Source organism: Strix aluco, chromosome 11 (assembly GCF_031877795.1).
Source record: "Strix aluco isolate bStrAlu1 chromosome 11, bStrAlu1.hap1, whole genome shotgun sequence".
NCBI lineage: Eukaryota > Metazoa > Chordata > Aves > Strigiformes > Strigidae > Strix > Strix aluco.
Window position 1 is genome coordinate 21,074,504 of NC_133941.1, and position 15,003 is coordinate 21,089,506.

At 36.8% G+C, this 15,003-nt stretch overlaps 1 protein-coding gene across 4 annotated transcripts in view; it reads left to right on the top strand.

The window, feature by feature from the left end:
- Positions 1-15,003, top strand: part of SLC6A11 (solute carrier family 6 member 11) — a 109,359-nt gene that overhangs the window by 18,030 nt on the left and 76,326 nt on the right. For all 4 annotated transcript variants that reach the window (XM_074836610.1, XM_074836608.1, XM_074836611.1 and 1 more), the window contains exon 6: positions 12,359-12,491. In XM_074836610.1, coding sequence (XP_074692711.1) covers positions 12,359-12,491 — 133 coding nt within the window. The remainder of the gene's footprint in view (positions 1-12,358; positions 12,492-15,003) is intronic.

The window sequence follows — 15,003 nt, forward strand, 5'->3', positions numbered from 1 at the left end:
TATTTGCAAGCAGTACTAGAAATTTGAGAGAAAAGTTTGCTGAGGAGAGTTTAATCTTACCTTTTAATTCGTTAAGAAGTGTAAAAATGGATAATGCATGGAGCAACATTCAGGACTTTAAGAATAAAGAACTAGGCTGAACAGCAGCAAATGTGGCTGAGCTAGAAATAATTCATTCTGATATGTGTAGGTCACAGAAAATATGCTGTAAGAGGTAAATATTTTAGCGCTGTGCATAATGCTTTAGCTGAGGGATTCTTGCTAATGTGACCACTGGGAATTGTCTGTCTGCTGCTTGAAAAAAAAGCCAAGTATGGAATTCAGTGAATATCCAGAAGAGAATTCTTATGGTTTGAGAGAGAATTTATTACAAAATCTTTAATCTGTATATTATCTTCTAAAAACTGAAATACGTTTTTCTAATCATTGAGCACTGATGGTTGAAGACTACAAGTGGGTATCCAGCAATAGCTGGCAAGGATTATCTGTAGCACTTTTAGAAACCTAAACCAGGAAATATAACATATCCATGGAGTTTATATGAAACCTTGGGAGGTTTGTACAGGACAGAGATTCTGTATCCTTTGTCAGTCCTGGGTACATAGCTTTCAGAAAAGTGAAAATGTCAGCTCATGTTGACTTCCAGTGAGAGTCTGGCACCCATACTCTCTCCATTCGTTTCAAAGAACATACACTTCTAGTGGTTAAATCTGCTACAAATTCACTGGAAGAGTTCAGCCCTGTAGTTGTATCCATGCTTGTTCTGGAGGTGTTTCAGTGATTACCACACTGCTGCACTGGAAAGAAACCTGACACAACCAGCCAATTTTTAGTTTCCTAAATGTTAGAATCTAGAGGGGGAAAAAAAAGTCTGAAAAGAATACTTTCTAAGGCATTCTCTTCCTTGAAGATACATGCCTACAATATGGTATTAACTTTATCAATATGTCATTCTTTCCCATGTTGTCATCATGTAACCAGAGCTCCGCAGGTTAGCAAGACAAAGGAGGGTTCATGCACTAGCCAGCTGTGCAGCGCGTCTTCTGAACACTTGTCTCCTTCACTTCTACTAAGGTTTGAGATTGGCTCTGATCTTTCTCGCATCCATATTATACAATTTAATATGCAGCCTGAGACATATGTGTCACTAAATTTTGACATTCATTTAGGCAATGCAGTGTATATTATGTGTAGTATAGGAGTAGTATGTAGGATATATTATACTTTGGGGCTTATATTTATAAGGGTTATCTCTGTTAAAATATATGTTCCCTTCCTGTAAAAGGGAGAGGCCTCCCACACATTTTTGTCAAAGTCTGGCATCAGATAGGTTCTCTTCTAACAAGAATTTTTCTTCATTCTGTTGATTGTTGCTCACTCGGTGAAGCTCAGAAAGCGTCCTTTACTTTATGTGGTAGCTATTTTAGAATATAGTCCAGTAAAGTAGAGAACAGGATGTTTGGTTTATGTTTTAAAACTGAAAAGCACTTCGCAGCTTTGATATCGCTAATACACAGAATGTTGCCATACCTGTTGCCTGAGACAATATTGTACCATTCGGTATGTTTTCATGTGTCGAGAGACAATGAATCATGCCAGAGAAGAAAAACCTTGGAAAACAGTACAAGTTATAAATACAGTAATAAATTGACTAGGGAAGTAACAAGAAGACTCTTTTTAGGATCATTTTATTGAAGGATAATTTTTCTTTTTACCTTGTCCCATATATATATATATAGAGAGAGAGAGTAAAAATTCCCAAGAAGTTTACTTTATAAACTTCTAGCCTCTGGGTTTCATAGAGTGTTACAGCCTTTAGCATTCAGCATAGATTTTGTAAGTTTGTCATATGAGTGCCGTTATCAAAAGTTATCATATGAGTATGTAAGCAGTGGAGACTATTCTCTCAAATCTTTAGCATCTTGTATACTCTGCTTAGTACTGTTTTTTTTTTTTTACTCTCTGTGAGAGAAAAACACTCCGTATTCAAATAAAGGTGGGAAGCATGTAATTTTGGTGAACTTGCCTTCTCTTAGCCATTATTCCTTACTTTACGAGAGTTTTAGTGTGCCTAGTCAGTAAACTGACTCAAGCAATAGAACTTTCTCTGAAATATCACTGCTTGTACATTTATGTATTATGATTAAAATAAGTATTCTTCCAAAAGTTTTTGTTCCTCCTAAGCTGTACCTTTTCCACCTTTGAGTTACGTAGTCTGGATGCATGGCTCAGCCTCTCTTCCAAATTAGACAACAGTTAGTGCAGATTAGACAGCCACAGGGAAGTGTCGCGATTCCCTGAAAGATATTGCAGTACAGGAAAGCTTCTGTGCTGTTCAGAACTTAGTGTTTTAATAGGATGAAAGGAGGAATTTTAGTACCTGGGAGATGCCTTAAAGCTGCTTGCAGTTGTGAGTTGAGGAAGCACTGACTTGAGCAAGAACTCACAGCACTGCTGCCTAGGAAGGGTGCAGGGTCAAGTGAGCTTCAGCATTCAATTTTCAAGTTTCTCTATCAGATAGTGGGAAAGCTGCAGTGATTCAGACAAGAGAGAATAAATGTTGCTGGCAGTGAAACAACCCAAAATAGCTGTTTAAGCCATTCCTATAGTTGTATGGTTGGCCACACTCTCATCAATAAATAATGTGCCACAAACACATTAGATAAGCAGCTGCCTCTGATGTCTGTGACAAAAATGTCACTTTACTTTTTTGTGTGTCCCTGGCAAACATCTCAGCCTTCCAGTGTGTCTGGAAGTACTGCAATCATTATGATCTTACAAAGGAGGCTGATTTTATGTCTGCTAACTAGTTGCATAAGCATCTGACAGTGCAACAATCCACAGTGTCATTGTCTTCATGCAGATGTTTACCAGAACCTTGGATGCTGGTAGCTCTCTGGCCTAGCAGTTCAAGCATCCACCGAGGCTTCTGGTACATGGAATCTGAATCCCACCATTTTCAGGATTCTGTTAAAATCCCACCATTTTCAGGATTCTGTTAAAATCCCACCATTTTCAGGATTCTGTTAAAATCCCACCATTTTCAGGATTCTGTTAAAATCCCACCATTTTCAGGATTCTGTTAAAATCCCACCATTTTCAGGATTCTGTTAAAATCTGCTCAAGTTTCTGCATGTCAGAAACCGTATACTTGCACAAAATACTTAAATACATTTGGGTAGGAAATACTCAAACCAATAAATCTTCCCAAAAATTAAAGAATATTACCTGTATGAAGTGCAATGAGAGAAAGAAAGGTTAGAGTTTAAAAAACATGTCTTTGGATAGAAACTTTAACACAGGAATAGAGGATGTCTGAAAGATATTGATACTTTTCTACTAAACTGATGGGAAATCTGTGCAGCACTGGCAATCAAATATGTTATGGTTTTTGTACAAGGAGCTCAGTAACAAGGCTCACAAGGTAAATATGGACTGGGTCTGAAAGATCTGCAGGGTTGAGAAGAGCATACCAAAACATACATTAAGAAAGGCCACTGTACAGTAGCACTACTGCTGCTTGGTGGCTTCATTTTGTTCTCCTTTCATTTCCCCACAGAATGCTCTGAGGACAGAGTCTGGCCCAGAGTAAAAAGGAACATTGTCACCTATGATCCTGGCTGAACAGATACAGATGGAGAAGTGACCTCAAGAGGCTGCTTCCTCTGTTTGGCTGTTTTTTGCTGAATTTTTTTTTTTAAGACAAACATCTTGGAAACTGCTCTAAATTGGAGAGGGAACATGAAGGGACCTTCCTCAAATAGATTGAATCTGTTCTTCAGCTTTCCAAATAATGAAATAATGCAATAAGTACCCCGATCCATTCATTTCAACAATGTGTTGGCAGCAGCTAATCCTCTTTCTATTCAAGAGCCTGGTACAGCTCCGCACACTGGAACACTTTAATAAAGACACTCTTTCCCAGGAAAATGCAGTGTTCTCCCAGCTGATAATGTAGTGGTGTAAGCTTTCAAATTTGGAGGGAAAGGTTACTTTTCAGCTATGAATAATAAGAAGTAGCAGTTATTTCATCATATGCCCCTCTACAGCAGTTCCAACAATGGAGGGGCCCTTCTTCCTGACAGATGTACTGAACTACTAGTTTGAAAGGTGTTTTAGTACATTCTCAAACAAATTAAAAATGTTTTCAGCAAGTATATAATACTTTTATATAATCCTCATAAGATTTTATCTTTCTAAATTTTGATAGGGCATACGCATGCAATGATGTTAATTGAAAGAACAGAGGTAACCATTAGCAACAGTATGTTCCTGGGATGTAGGTAGCAAAAGGTCGTTGTATGCTGTCTAGTTTCTTGCTAAGTATGTTATTTTAGGTGTACTTAAAGTATGCTGAAATTTTTCTATGGCTCTGTTATCTCTTCCCAACTCTGTCTAGGTTCAACTGTTTTTATCCACACGTATTTTGATTCATAATATTTGGTACTATAAGCTCTAACCAGAATAAATGTACGCTCTAATGTCATGATTTTGTTCAGTCTAGTTGTAAATACCCTTGTGACTAAACATCAGCATTTCTGACAGCTAATGGGAAACACAAAAAATGCCACCCTTCAAATATATGTCCTATTATTTCACTTAAATTTACCTTTTATTCATTAGATTCTTGTAACTTGTATCACTTTTCCCCTGTGTTATGTACAGGAAGAAGCAAAAACCTTTCTTCAATAACGTTTAGTCAAGCTATATATGTGTGACTGGAGGTAGTGAAACCTTCATAGTGTGTCTTTAGGTGTGAGACTGGTTTAAATTCAATTTTCTATTTACAAGCGAAATATCCTGTGTAGAATTAATAGTTTTCTACTACTGAATTAAAAACCTTACTCTGGTTTGAGTTAACCTTTGCATTCCAAATTAACCCTAATACCAATGGAGCTTATTTCCCTCAATATTCTGTTCAAGATGTACAAATGCCACCAGTCCCCTGGCTTCTTGCCCAGGCTATTGGTCAGCTCAAGAAACCGAACTGCTGTGTATTTTTAAACAACAAAACAAACCCCCCCCCCCCAAACAACTACAACAACAAAAACCCCAAACTCAATACCTACAGTAATTTTTTTTCAAACTCATCAATTTCTATTTTCAATGAAATCCAAATATAGTTCATGATTTGTAGCTTCAGGTCTCTGTGCAAGACAAATCTTTTTTACAGCAAAGTTTCACATAGTCTTAAGTGGTTGGCAGCAAACAGTATACTCAAGGTTACTCTGCTTAACATGGCTTGTATTAACCAGTGATCTTAGATTCTGCAGTAATTCAGATGGTTACCTGCAGCTACCTCCAGTTTGTTGTACGGGTAGCTACAGTGATCCCCTAGGTTCTTGGGCTTTTTTTCTATCAGGATTGTTGTTGAGTTTTTTATTTCTTTAAATGTATGATGATTTATGGAAACTTCCATTTATTAAGGGAACATTAGATAACCTTCCTGAACCCAGTATCTTTTTATCTAAATGCCCTGCAAGGTTAGATGAGTTTGCAATATTTTTTTTGAAGGTTGAATATATTCAGGCCTTAGGCCACTGGCAGAAGCGAATTCTAATGATAAAGTTTCAAGACATTCCAATGAAATGTGTGTTAAGATATTTCTCCTCATTTAATTTGGGGAGATTTTACTTAAAGACCCTCAGCTTTAATAAGTCTTGAAATATATAAGGAAAAAGATATTTTTTTTTTTCCACACAAGTATAAACCAAACCAGCTGAAGTGAAAATGAACTCTCCAGATTGTGTCTGTATTTTTTTAATAGTGCTGTTAAGGACAGACATGTGTGATTCCTTTGGGAAAGCATATAGAATTCAAGAAGCAAAATCTAGGAGGCAATTACTGGAAATGTCTGCTTTTTTGTAGTATGACTGGCATGTAGTGGCACCTTTGCTAAGTCATATGGCCGCTGGCATTCTGATCCCTCCTGGGATATTCATATTTGACAGCTGAAGAGTTTTATCACAAAGTAATGTCTTGAACTCATCCCATAACGTAGGTTTCTGATTCTTGATAGCTCAGTTATATAAACTAGCTTTGTCAGTCATCTCCAGTGGCTTACCTGAGACTGTCAGGTTTATGTAGTTATCACACTAGGGTGCCTTGTGCTCAGAAAATCACTATTTTTCAATTTTGCTTTTAATCTCATCTGATAGTTGGAATATAAAACCACTATGAGTTTGTAGTTTATCTCAGAATCCCATTGTCTTATTTTACAAGACCATGTAGTTTATACCAGGGGATGCTTAGGGTGATGCTGAGACCCTCTGTTCGAGAATAATTTCATTTATAATAACCGTGAGGCGTTCACAACCTCTTCCCATTGCAATCTGCATAAATTATAAATGTGCATAAATTACTCCCTTCTGCTCTGCTTTAATATGTGCAATCACAAGTGATGAAACGTTGGTGCAAACAACACTCACAAATTTGGCTATTTCTGGGCGTCTCACTATGGAACTTCTCTTTTTCAAAGACTTGTTATTTCAAAACAGAAAGTAGCACTTTCAATGCTGATTTTACTGCTCTTGTTCTTTCTCTACCTTTCCCTGCATTAAGAGGTGAGGAGAACAAGGTAGTGTAGGGGACTTGCAGTGGTAAGAGAAGAAGAGGAAGACATAGTGAAAGCCACACTATATCTTTTTTCTTGTCTGTGTGATTTATGCAAGGTCATAGCAGCTTTTAGATAGAAGATGAACTGCTGAGGAGCAAGAAGATGTGATCAACTCTGTCATCTTCTGACCCCTGAATACATCAGCCTCCCTTGGATGCAGGGAATAATCGTGATTTTTAAAGCACTTGCCCTTTTTGTTTTAAGTTGAATAATAAAAGAAGAAGAGCAGATATGAAGGTATCTGCAGTCGGACTAAAGTGAGGCTTTGTGAGAAGAATTCCGTGTTCTGAACGCTGCCTCCTTTCAAACCCTGCTGCTGCTGTTTCAGGTGGATTCAGCAGGAGAGCTAAGGCCCTGGCGATAGGGAGAGCTGGGTTGTGCCTGCTGAGGAAATCACTGCTAGCTTCTGAGCAAGACTTTCTCTCACTTGGATCTGTTCTTTGAATACATTGTATGTTGTAGTTTAATTATATGTTCTGGACTTGTTGCTGCTTACTTTCTAAGGGAAACACTAAACCTTTGTTCTGCTTGAACAAAGAAAATACAAAACAATTTACAGCACTTCAGTATATTTCAATACTCATTATGGTGCTAACAGTTCAAGCTGATTGGCACCACATGTCTTCTTTTAAATGGGAGCAGCAGGGATAATTGTGTTGAGCCCATTAATTTGCCATTTACTTTCTATGACACTCTTTACAAAAGAATCAGGCCAAGATTTCTGGATGGTTAAGGTAGGTGTCTCTGCTATTTGAGACTTCTCACAGAGCATTCAGAAAAGACTGGGCATTGACTTTCTGCAGACAGCTTCCAGAAACTGGTTGCTTTTAAAAATCCTCCGTTTGCATCTTCACTGAGAACTGTGTTCTTAAGACAAAGTTGGTTTTGGGTGTGTGAAGCATTCTAACCATGAGACAGAGAGTAATAACATTTATTTATTAAGTTGTTATGCAGTTAGGGAAGAACAGTGTAGTAATTCAAGTGACTGGCTGCTGAAATGGATTACTTTGAAAGCTAGATATGGATTATGGTGCAAGTCTAGAGTAATTCTGCAAGCTCTGTTTGAGCCCTGAGTGTGCCAGTGAATCGATCATATACTTCCATCACGCTCACTATTTTGCAATGCGATCGCAGCACTGGAATTATTATTGAAAGCTTTACGTGTCTTTTCCCCACAGCATGCAGTTCTGCAACCAGACAGCTGAATAAAGATTGATATCTCAGTTGACACGTTCATGGTTCTGGAAGTTGAGGAATGATTGTAGCCCTATGCGTAGCTGTTGACATGAGTATTGAGAGGTTCCATGAGACTGGGCAGGTGCCATTCATGGAAATCTGTGACTGGTGTGTTGCAGTTCATCATCCATATACATGTGCACAAACCTTCAAGTGAGGAAGTTGCCAACCTCTCTTAAATAGATTTACCAATCCTCCAGGAGCCATTTGTGTTGCTGGGGGTTTGTCCTGTGGCAGGTTTTGTCATGAAGTTCTTACCTACATGATATGACAGTCTAGGGCTGAGGTTCCAGGCTGTCTGAACTGGCTAACTCATAGAATCAGAGTGTCATTTAGGTTGGAAAAGACCTCTGAGATCATGTATGAAAGCAGCGCAGCTACATCCATGGTATATGTGTTGCAGGCAAGTAACTACGGGCACTACTTAGCCCAGGCAGAGTGCTGTGTTAGCATGGCTCTACAGCATCCAGTAGCTGAATAAGCTTACAGATTTCTCCATAGCATTGATTTGGATTACTGCAGCCATCTTACATTTGTTCACACCTCCCCATTTTGGAAAAGAAATGCTGGTTATGTTTAGGTGCACATAAATGCCATTCAAATAGCAAAAAAAAAAAAAAATATTGGTTTGTTTCAAGCATAACAAAATTTGCTTATTATTATTTTTAAGTGAAAATAAAGCTAAAGGAGAAAAGTTTCCATTTCACAATTACTGTGGCCCAAACATTTTGTTTCTTTTTTTTTTTTGATTGTATTTTCTCTTGAGTTAGTTTTCTTTTTCATCTTACAAAGAAACGCCATTAATTTTAAAATGTCGTATGTCACTTGAAAATAAAAATTAGAACATTTTTAAGCAAAACAACAATGAAAAGTCTTTAGGCTGCCCCTGCTTGTCTTATAAATTTCACTTAATCTGATTGTGAAGTTCAAACTGAACTTGGACCAATCTCTTTTTAACCTGCATTTTTTTAAGTCGGTATACTAATTCTTCTCAAAAAAACCCCAAAACAACCCAAAACCCAACAACCTGCAGCTATAAACTGGAAATTATAGGTAAGGTACACTTACGTGTCATTGCAGGAAGGTTGGATATGTATAGTCTCACAACAAAACGATGTGATTTCCATATTGCTGGTATGTACTGTGTAGATGTGCTGCCCATATATTATGCTATGTGCCAACAGGCTGATAATACGCTACTTTCTTTTTGTAGGGTTGCAAAAGGTCAGACTGTTTACAACAATGTTTTCTTGATATTAGCAGCTGCATTTGTCAAAGCTGTTCCTCCTTAATCCTGGCAGAGCAGAAATGTTACTGGTGGGTTAAGACTGTTGGTCTGGCAGGGTCTGCATGGAAACACTGGTGCCCAAATGAGGAACGTTAAGATATTTATTGGCTGTTTCTTTTCCATGACAGTAATTTATAGTTTGAGGCTTTTTAGTCTATTTATAAAACGGTTTTGGTTAAAAAAACCCCTTTTAGTACGTGCAATCAAAATATGTCTCTTTACAAATACCTGGCTTTTGCTTTGTCATCAGGCTTCTGTGGTGGACTGTTCACTCTTCACATGTCTTTCAACGTAGTTATCTGCAGCCTGTTGTCAGTATATACTCATTGGTCTTTTATTACCCTGTTTAATCACATTATACTACTTTTTGCCTTGTTTCTCTTTCAAATAACACCCTAATATTCAAGGTGAGCTAAGAATTCATGGATTCCTTTTGCTTTTTGAATGAGAATTTCTAAAGAGGGTGGATGTTATCCTAAGTCAAATTCCACATGATATCATCTGTCAAATTGTTTAGAAGAACTTGAATTTTAAGTATCTATTTCATCAGCCTTTCTGTATAATTATGGCTCAGTGATGTTATTTTCAATTCTAGACTGTAGATATAAAATATGTGCTTCCCCTTCTTGATTAAAATATATCCTTCATTAAAAGCTACCTCTTTTCATTTTTGAATGCATTTTGATGACAGTTCTTTAGGTTCTTTGCAGGTCTTAGCTGAGGGTGTTCCGTGCCAGATCACTTCTCTCCCTAACTAGAAGCTTTGCAGAATAAAGCTAGTTACTGGATGAGGAGGAAATGTGTTTGAGGTAGCAGTAATTTTACATTTAAGCACATAACACTTTCTATTGCAAAAAGTTTGTGTAACCTCCTTTTCCACTCTTTTTTTTTTTTTAAGTGGAAAGATCTTCTACCTCTATATTCATTGGAAAATAAGAAGACAAACCTCAGGCTTTAGGGTTTTGGGGGGTTTTTGGTGAATTTTCTTTAACCTGTTAAATTTTGTCCTGCTTTAGCTAAGCAGTAAACTTTTAGCCCATACGTTGTAAATGGCTGCAGCGGGAGCAGCAGCTGCAGCTCTTGAAATGTGTGAAAGACTGAACAGGTTCTGCAGCATCTGTATGGTCGCCTTGAAAGACTTGGTGATAACTAGATCTTTTCCTTTTCCCACTATATCACCAGCTGTTGACATCTCTATCCTCCTACTCCATCATTAGAGGCGGGTGAAGGAACTTCCCTTCATCCTCAACCCACCGCAGGTGAAAGCAGAAAGAACCAGATCAGATTCCTCCCCAGGTAGCTCCAACATTTATTTATTTTAGGCACGGCCTTGATTTATGTGATCATACTTTACACGCCCTGAATTGATCACCTCAGCCAATGACTGAATCAAATGCAAAAGGAAGAAAGGAAGAATTACTTCATGTTGTAGGTTGGATTTTTTAAACTTAATACTCAACTCTTAACCTAAATATTTTTTATTGCAATTAATTACATTATCTGTATAACTTTATGTACATGAATTATATATATAATACAGTGATGATTATTATAGGGCTTTTAACTATATCAGAGCACCTGTGAAATTCATTTGTTTTCATTCACAGTGTCTCTGGGAGGGAGGGTAGTGTAAGTCTAGGGTCTCTGAGGGTGTATAGATAACACGTAATACAGATTTCAGAGAAAACTGCCCAGGACAATTTATGTAAGGTTGAATGTTGGAAATTTTTGTGTGACTGTGTATATGTGTGCATACAGGTGTATAAATATATTTATGGAAACACACATGGAATGAACCATGACCAGTCCCTATAGAGATTTGATTAAGCCGATAAAAGGCACAAAGGAATTATTCTGTGTATGTAATTAGTAAATGTCTATTTGGTTACTTTAAGTTGTTTAAAAAAGTGTTTTTTAAAAGATGAGGTGTTTCCAAATCTCTGAATGTATGGAATTTAAACCCATATCAACTTCTGACCTCGCATACCAGTTAAATCATACTCTTATTGTTATGGAAAACTGAGATTCCTGAAAAAAAGTCTTTTAATTGTCTATAGGGTTTCTTTCAGGTTTAAGAGCAATTGAAAAATCTCAAGGGAATTCACGAAATCATTGAGAGTTATAGGAATAAATTTTTGCTATTGCTTTTAACCTCTTCATTCATACAACCAGGAGTACCCGTGTTTTATTTACAGGCTGGTAAATAATTTACATTTTGTTTAATCTGAGTGTTTATTTAAAGCAAAATTAGAAGGGCATAAAAGGACCATGCATCTCCCAGATAAGAGCATCATTCTTATATAAAAAATCATTCTTGTAAATAAAATGCTAGCCCAGATTTCTGGAAACTACCATTGAAGCCTGGTTTCATATGTTTCCTGTGTGTATACTAGCAATTTGCTTGGTTTTTATGTTTCCGAATTCTTGTTTAAAAAAGCCCCCAAAACTTTTCACTCTCCCTCTTTATCTTGTTTACTAGTAAATACTTTGGCCCTGGACCATGAGCTGTGGGGGGCGTTCCTAAACTATATGAGGAATACTGGTTTTAGAACTGGGTGGCTAGTATTTCAAATACTCTATTTTCAAATAGTAAATGCAATACGTAATTTTGATGACTGCTTTTCACAAAAAAAAAAAAAAGTTTGTTTCTTTTTAAAATATCAACATTTTACTGTTAGCATTTCCTAAGTAAAATCCATCTGGAAAATTTCGTGATGTTTGACAGTTTTGAAAAGAAATGTTTTAAAATTATAGTTTCAGTTACAAAAGGAAATTTATGAAAATAAATGTTACAAAGTAAAAATAAAGGTTAGAACTTTTTTTTCTGAAAAAACAGTGAAACTGAAAAAACCAATTATTATGGCTTTATATATGTCAGTTACTAATTCAAGGAAATTTGGGGTTTTTTCTTTGACTTTTACTGTATACAAAGGCTACTTTAAAATCTTTTTTATTTTGTTACTGGTCTGGAAAGATGAAAAATGAACAAAAAAGATTTGTTCATTTTTAACCAGATGTAAAATCCACTGAGAATATTCTATTTTTTCCTTCTGTTTCTTCTATCTTAGCACAGTGCATTTTCAGTAGTCAGTAACTAGGAGTCTCCTTGGTTGAAGGTGATTTGATTTTAGCCCAGTGTTTTATAGGTAATGCTGTTTTGCATCAATATTATTATCTTTTTTTTTCCTTTTCTTTTTTTTTTTTTTTCTCCTTGTAAGACGAAGGGTGCTAGCTATATCTGATGGAATTGAACATATTGGGAATCTTCGCTGGGAACTTGCACTGTGCCTCCTTGCTGCTTGGACTATCTGCTATTTTTGCATTTGGAAAGGAACAAAGTCTACCGGAAAGGTGAGATTAAAATTCTGTGCATCAGCTGTATTATGACTCTTTTGTGCTCCAAACCTGTGTTTATATTTATTTTAATCAGAACAGTAGAATTTCACATGCATCTTGCATTGCTGTAAGTAACTATACTTGGGGAAATATAAATTGTAATACTGGGCAATTAAGAATCAGTCATACTTTGGTTTGTTCCTCTTGTTTTTTATGATTTGCTTTTCCTCTAATTCTGTTAGATGAAGCTGGTTGTTTTTGGTTTGATTTGGTTTAGCAGACTATGCTACTGGCCAGTCCTTGAACCCTGAAATCAGTACTGGCTGGTGTTGATTTCTTTGCATAAGGCATCCAAAATGTGAATTTTGTCCCAAACTGACAGGAGTTGAAACTCTCAGTGACACAAGTTACACACATAAACAGAGAGAATTTAGAAATATCAGCAACCTACAACAAATGCTAATGCAAACAAATGCAAATGGAACACCAAAAGCAGAAATAATGAAAAAAACCTCAGAGAGATAAAGATGGACATATTAGGGGAAAAAAAGAAAAATATCTAGTACTCTTGTAGCTTTTTGAGTGAATACTATTCCATTCTGGACACCCAGCAGAAAGACACTACTCCACAGCCTAAGCAAGTCATGGGCTAGTGAAGAGGTTGCCCCAGGAGTAGTAGCAGACATAGTTCTGATTAGAATATAGGATTCATCAACTAAACAGAGAGGAAAAGAGCTGTAGTTCTGGACGGGGCGTTCTGAAAAAAAGCACTGGTTTCTAATGTTGGAACCAAAGAATACAAGGAAAAAAATTGGTGGATTGAAACATTTTGTGCACTTAATTTCCAGTTGTTTATTACTTAGTTTGGAAGTGTGGTTGGATTTTTTTGTTTGTTTGTTTGTTTCTGTTCAAAGTAGCCTACACTTATAAATGAAATGTTTGAAATGTAGACTTTTTTTTTTTTAATTTAGAAAATGTCAGAGTGAAATTTTTCAGCTTTCTTAACCACACATGACTTTATTCCTATCAAAATTCTGGCTGAAACTATTTGCTGGATTCTGTCTGTATTTGCCAACTGTGTCAGTCAATCTGGTACTGCATTTTCCACCTAAGTATTTGCACGCCCAGATTTACGCAGCCCCACTTTTATCAAGTCACTGCATGAAAAATGCTGAGAAAGACTGTCTAGGGATACATATAAGCATGAATAGTTTAGAGGAAAGAGGGGAAAAAAAACCTAAAGAGAAAAATACAGAGAAGCGAAGGTGATATAAGGGAATGACAAGATAAATGTCCATATGCCTTTGAAGCATGCACTCCAGGGAGGTACAAAAGTGGTTTAGAGTTGTCTGAGGAGCTACAGCTGGCAGTGAAGAAATGAAACTGAGCAAAACTAATTTTCTTTTTTCCATCAGAAAGAATGTCTGAAGATGGAGATCTATTCTACCGTAGTATAATCTGACCCAAGGGTGGAGGTGAACGCACATGCATGCATGCAGGGTTGTGCAAAACTGCACTGCACTTAAAAATAACATTGGTAGAAATAATTTGCTGATAGGGAGAGGCTCTAGTGATTTTGGGAAGGATATATTTTACATTTCTTCATTTCTGTAGTTTACATTCAGATTTTTATTAGTCTTCATACACATAGCACATGAGATTCCTTCAGTTTATGCCATTTACCCCAGAAATAGATCCTGCATTTTGGAAGTAATTAAAGTGAAACTGACCTGTTTGACCTTTTTTTTTTTTTCTTTTTTCCCCTGATAGCTTAGCTAAAAGCTCAGCTTACTGGTAGGTGGAATAATTTTTATTTTATTTCAGTGTGATTTTGATAACCACCTTTCTGAAGAGGTTAGGTGAAACAGCCTGAGGAAGAGACATGTCTTGCCCACTTGAAATGGAATGATGAGCTTTTCAACTAAGTGGAAGTAACTGGCAGTCTTGCAGCAGAAGTGCAAAGAAAATGGAATTAATACTCAGTATTCGGCTTCATAGGTCTCAATTTAAAAAAAAAAATTAGATCAGGGTCCTGTAAGAAGTAGACTCATCATATATTTGCACTATTTAGATCAGTTTACCATGAGCAGCAGTTTTGTTTTCAAAATCATGAGGAAGCAGACTGGTAGATTCCTGTGTTCCTCAGGAGACACTGTGGTACTCAGCAGTCTATGCAGAGGATCCATTGCTTCTCAAGAAACATGCAGTAAGGATCTTTCATAGCTGGGATATTGATCGTTTCTTTTTCCACTTCTGTTCCTGTAACTAGTAAAGAAAGCTTTTTACTAGGTGAATGTGTGACATTGCAATTGGTTTCCAGTGATATGGTGTTTTTTTTTTTTCTTGGACTTTCTAGATGTACTTACGAATTTTAATATTCTTACACTTGCCACTTATTACCTGCAAAATCACTGGAAATCTGTGCCAGATCACTGCCTTTCCAGGCCAGCTAAACAAAGACATAGCAGTCAGGTGTTGTGAATGCTACAAAGGAATGAAATGCTCTGGAATATAGATGACAGAGCAG